The sequence below is a fragment of the Ochlerotatus camptorhynchus genome, unplaced genomic scaffold (assembly GCF_037179485.1).
Source record: "Ochlerotatus camptorhynchus isolate MF236.1 unplaced genomic scaffold, CSIRO-AGI_Acam_v1.1 ptg000504l, whole genome shotgun sequence".
NCBI classification, from domain to species: Eukaryota; Metazoa; Arthropoda; class Insecta; order Diptera; family Culicidae; genus Ochlerotatus; species Ochlerotatus camptorhynchus.
In genome coordinates, this window is record NW_027040989.1 from 176,553 (window position 1) to 179,914 (window position 3,362).

Below are 3,362 nucleotides of genomic sequence, written 5' to 3' on the forward strand. Positions count from 1 at the left end.
TTTGCTTTACTTTTATTACGGTTTTTATTTTAAACATTCAAAATCAATAAATCATGTTCTTGCTTGCAAAAATACCATTCGACTGAGCTGCGAATCCAACCACAACAGACAGCTGATTGCAACATTGTATGAGTAGCCCGTGTTATCACAGGGTGAACGTACAAAGTTGCGGAATGATAATTACCTGCTTGCTAATTGACGCACCGCGTCCCTTTCGCTCTGAGCAACAACATGAGTGCTGCCAAAATAGGAACGGTATGCTGCTCATACTACTGATAACCGAGAATCTCTTCCATACGGGAGATAGATAGCGTGACAGTCAGATCAAGAACATTTTGCATATAAAAGCGATCTTTTGGCTGAGAGGCATCATCAGTTGGGTAGCATTGATCCAGCAAGAACTACCGTCAGGATGAAGCTCCTAGTAGCAGCTATTGCCATTTCCCTGGCCGCCATGGCCAGCGGATCGTACGTCTCAAGCGTTGGAAAGGACATGAAGTATGGTGAGTTTTAAATTTGGCATTGGAGCAAGGATTGATCAATTGACACTGAGAATAACTTGTTTAATTTTTCAGCTGACAAAGATTTCCTTATGAAGCAGAAATTTTTCTTTGAAATTCTGCGAAACATTCACATGCCGTTGCAGTATGAAGAATACATGACGTACACCAAGAACTGGGTCGAGGACATGACCATGTACAAGGTAAGTGAATCAGAACCTAGTTTCGATCCTCACCGTAGCTAAAATGCGATTTACAATTCACTCTAGAACTTCGACCAAGTGACCGAGTTCTTCAACATGTACAAGATGGACCTCTTCCTAGGAAAGGGAGAGGTTTTCACCATCAACAATAAGTACATGCTGAAACAGACCTACATGCTGTTCAGTTTCCTGTACAACTCTCTTGACTGGGATACATACTACAAGAACGTCATCTGGGCTCGTGAGAACATTAACGAAGGCATGTTCATCTATGCCGTCACGCTGACCGTTATGCACCGCATGGACCTGCAAGGAATTGTCTTGCCGGCCATCTACGAAATCTACCCGTACTACTTCTTCAACACCGACATCATCCGTACTGCCACGTATCGTAAGATGTACGATCCCAAGTTCGGATTCTACGGAAACGGAAAGTACAACGTAGTGTACTCTAACTTTACTATGACGTACCCGTACGAGTTCAAGGACACCTTGATGATGAATGGAATGGGCATGGATTACTTCTACGAGGATATCGGACTGAACTCATACTACTTCTACTTCATGATGGACTATCCTTTCTTCATCGGTGGGGACAAATTCGGGTTACTGAAGGAACGCAGCGGTGAACTTTACCTGTACATGCACCAGCAACTGCTAGCTAGGTACAACTTGGAGCGCATGTCAAACATGATGTACCCGACTAAGATGTTGACTTGGAAATTCCCACTGGAGACTGGCTACTTCTCGCTGTTGAGCTACTATAATGGAGTTCCATTCAAGTACCGCGATGCCAACTTTATGATCAAGGACGACGATTACTTCAAGCTGGATTGGATTATGGATTGGGAAATGAGAATGCGTAAGGTCATCGATGATGGATTCTACATGATGGACGATGGAACCAAGGTTGATCTTCGCAAATGGGAGAACATTGATTTCATCGGAAAGATGATGAACTGCAACATGGGTAATATGGAGTGCCAGAAATTCGGTTTCATCGAAATGATGTCCAAGATGGTTTTGAGTGGAATGGACTTTATGACAATGAAAACGTGGCCATCTGCTATGATGCACTACGAGACCACCCTGCGCGATCCAATGTTCTACAGATTGTGGGATCGCCTGATGAGCTTCTATTACCTGTTCAAGAGCTACTTGCCATACTACACTATGGAGGACCTTACGTTCAAGGGTGTCATCATCAAGGATGTTGTGATCGACAAGCTGATGACTTACTTCGAATATTTCGATTCCGATATCTCGAACGTGATTCCCATGATGAACGTTGCTAAGTACTGGGATTTCTCCGTGCTAGGTCGCACCATGCGTCTAAACCATAAGCCTTTCACCTACACGCTGGACATGATGTCTGAGTTCACCGGTAAGGGTGTGGTTCGTGTCTTCATGGGTCCGAAATTCGACAAGATTATGCAGTTGGACTATTACCGAAAGTTCTTCGTCGAAATTGACCAGTACATGGTAGATTTGGTGGTTGGTAAGAATACCATTGTTCGTAACTCTCGTGACTTCTACTGGAGCGTGAAGGATCGTACCAAGTATACCGATTTGTACAAGAAAATGATGATGGCCATCAGTGGCACGGAGAAGTTCATGCTTGACATGTCAGAGGCTCACTGCGGATTCCCGGATCGCCTGATTCTGCCAAAGGGCTGGGTCAGCGGAATGAAGATGCAGTTCTTCTTTATCGTCACGCCATACACCATCACCGAAAGCAAAACCGACATGGTGTTCGATAAGACCTTCATGTGCGGTAAGTACAACTTTATCGACAATCTTCCGATGGGCTTCCCATTCGATCGAGAGATCGATTACTCCTACTGGTACACGAAGAACATGCTGTTCAAGGACGTTTTCATCTACCATATGGACGATATGATGATGAACCAAACACTCTAAGCCGGGGTTATGCCAAGTGAACTGATTTATTTTAAAGCGTAATAAAGTAATTTGATTTGAAACTGCAATTTAAAAAAAAAATGTCATGATTATAGCAATTTTATTTTAAATCTCACCATTCCAACATGTGTTTATAATTATGTATCCATATCAGGGAATACCATCGCAAATTCGGCAGCGAAAGGGTGAAGACACCCTTTCCGCCTTTAAAGCAACACACTCCCTTCCTCCTATCGGAGTGAATGATTACGAGCTGCTGTCATCCCACCCACGTCGACGACCGAGCCTTAGCCTGGACAAGCAGTCAGATTAGGATAGATATTCGGTCGACAGCGAAAGCGACGAACGTCAGCGCTTTTTACGAGCAAATTAAAATGAACTAGAGTGCACAATAAAATTAAATTGTATCCTTTACCTTTCACAATAGCAGACGCCCGAGTAGCAAACCGATGGAAGGGGCGTGTGCCTAATAACATTTTCCGGATGAAGATCACGTATCAGCTTTTATTATCAATTTTCATGCGGAGGCCTGGGCAAACCGGAGACATTCACCTCTTCTACAAACAGAGGGCAGTGCTTTTAATGGCTTTCAATCAAAGTTTCCCGGGACTGGGGGGCTTGCAGACGTGGTGCCGGTAAAGTTATGATACTCTCAGCGTATGTGAATTTACTTCATTTCAAGGTCTGTTCATAAAATACTCTTTATAATAATAATGTAAGTGTAATGTAAGCATCTGTC

The 3,362-nt window shown here is 43.5% G+C and overlaps 1 protein-coding gene across 1 annotated transcript; it reads left to right on the forward strand.

Moving 5' to 3' along the window:
• Positions 1-358: 358 nt before the first annotated feature.
• On the forward strand, positions 359-2,627 carry LOC135712841 (hexamerin-1.1-like). The gene is made up of 3 exons (XM_065235904.1): positions 359-503; positions 576-703; positions 770-2,627. Exons 1-3 carry the CDS (start codon positions 413-415, stop codon positions 2,621-2,623), a joined length of 2,073 nt encoding a protein of 690 aa, XP_065091976.1. The 5' UTR covers positions 359-412; the 3' UTR covers positions 2,624-2,627.
• The last annotated feature ends 735 nt before the right edge of the window (positions 2,628-3,362 follow it).

Bases quoted from the DNA above. Each gene is read 5' to 3' on its own strand.
- LOC135712841 (XM_065235904.1), top strand. From the start codon at position 413: ATGAAGCTCCTAGTAGCAGCTATTGCCATTTCCCTGGCCGCCATGGCC. The intron at 504-575 runs GTGAGTTTTAAA...TTAATTTTTCAG, and splicing joins TGGAAAGGACATGAAGTATG to CTGACAAAGATTTCCTTATG. The intron at 704-769 runs GTAAGTGAATCA...AATTCACTCTAG, and splicing joins AGGACATGACCATGTACAAG to AACTTCGACCAAGTGACCGA.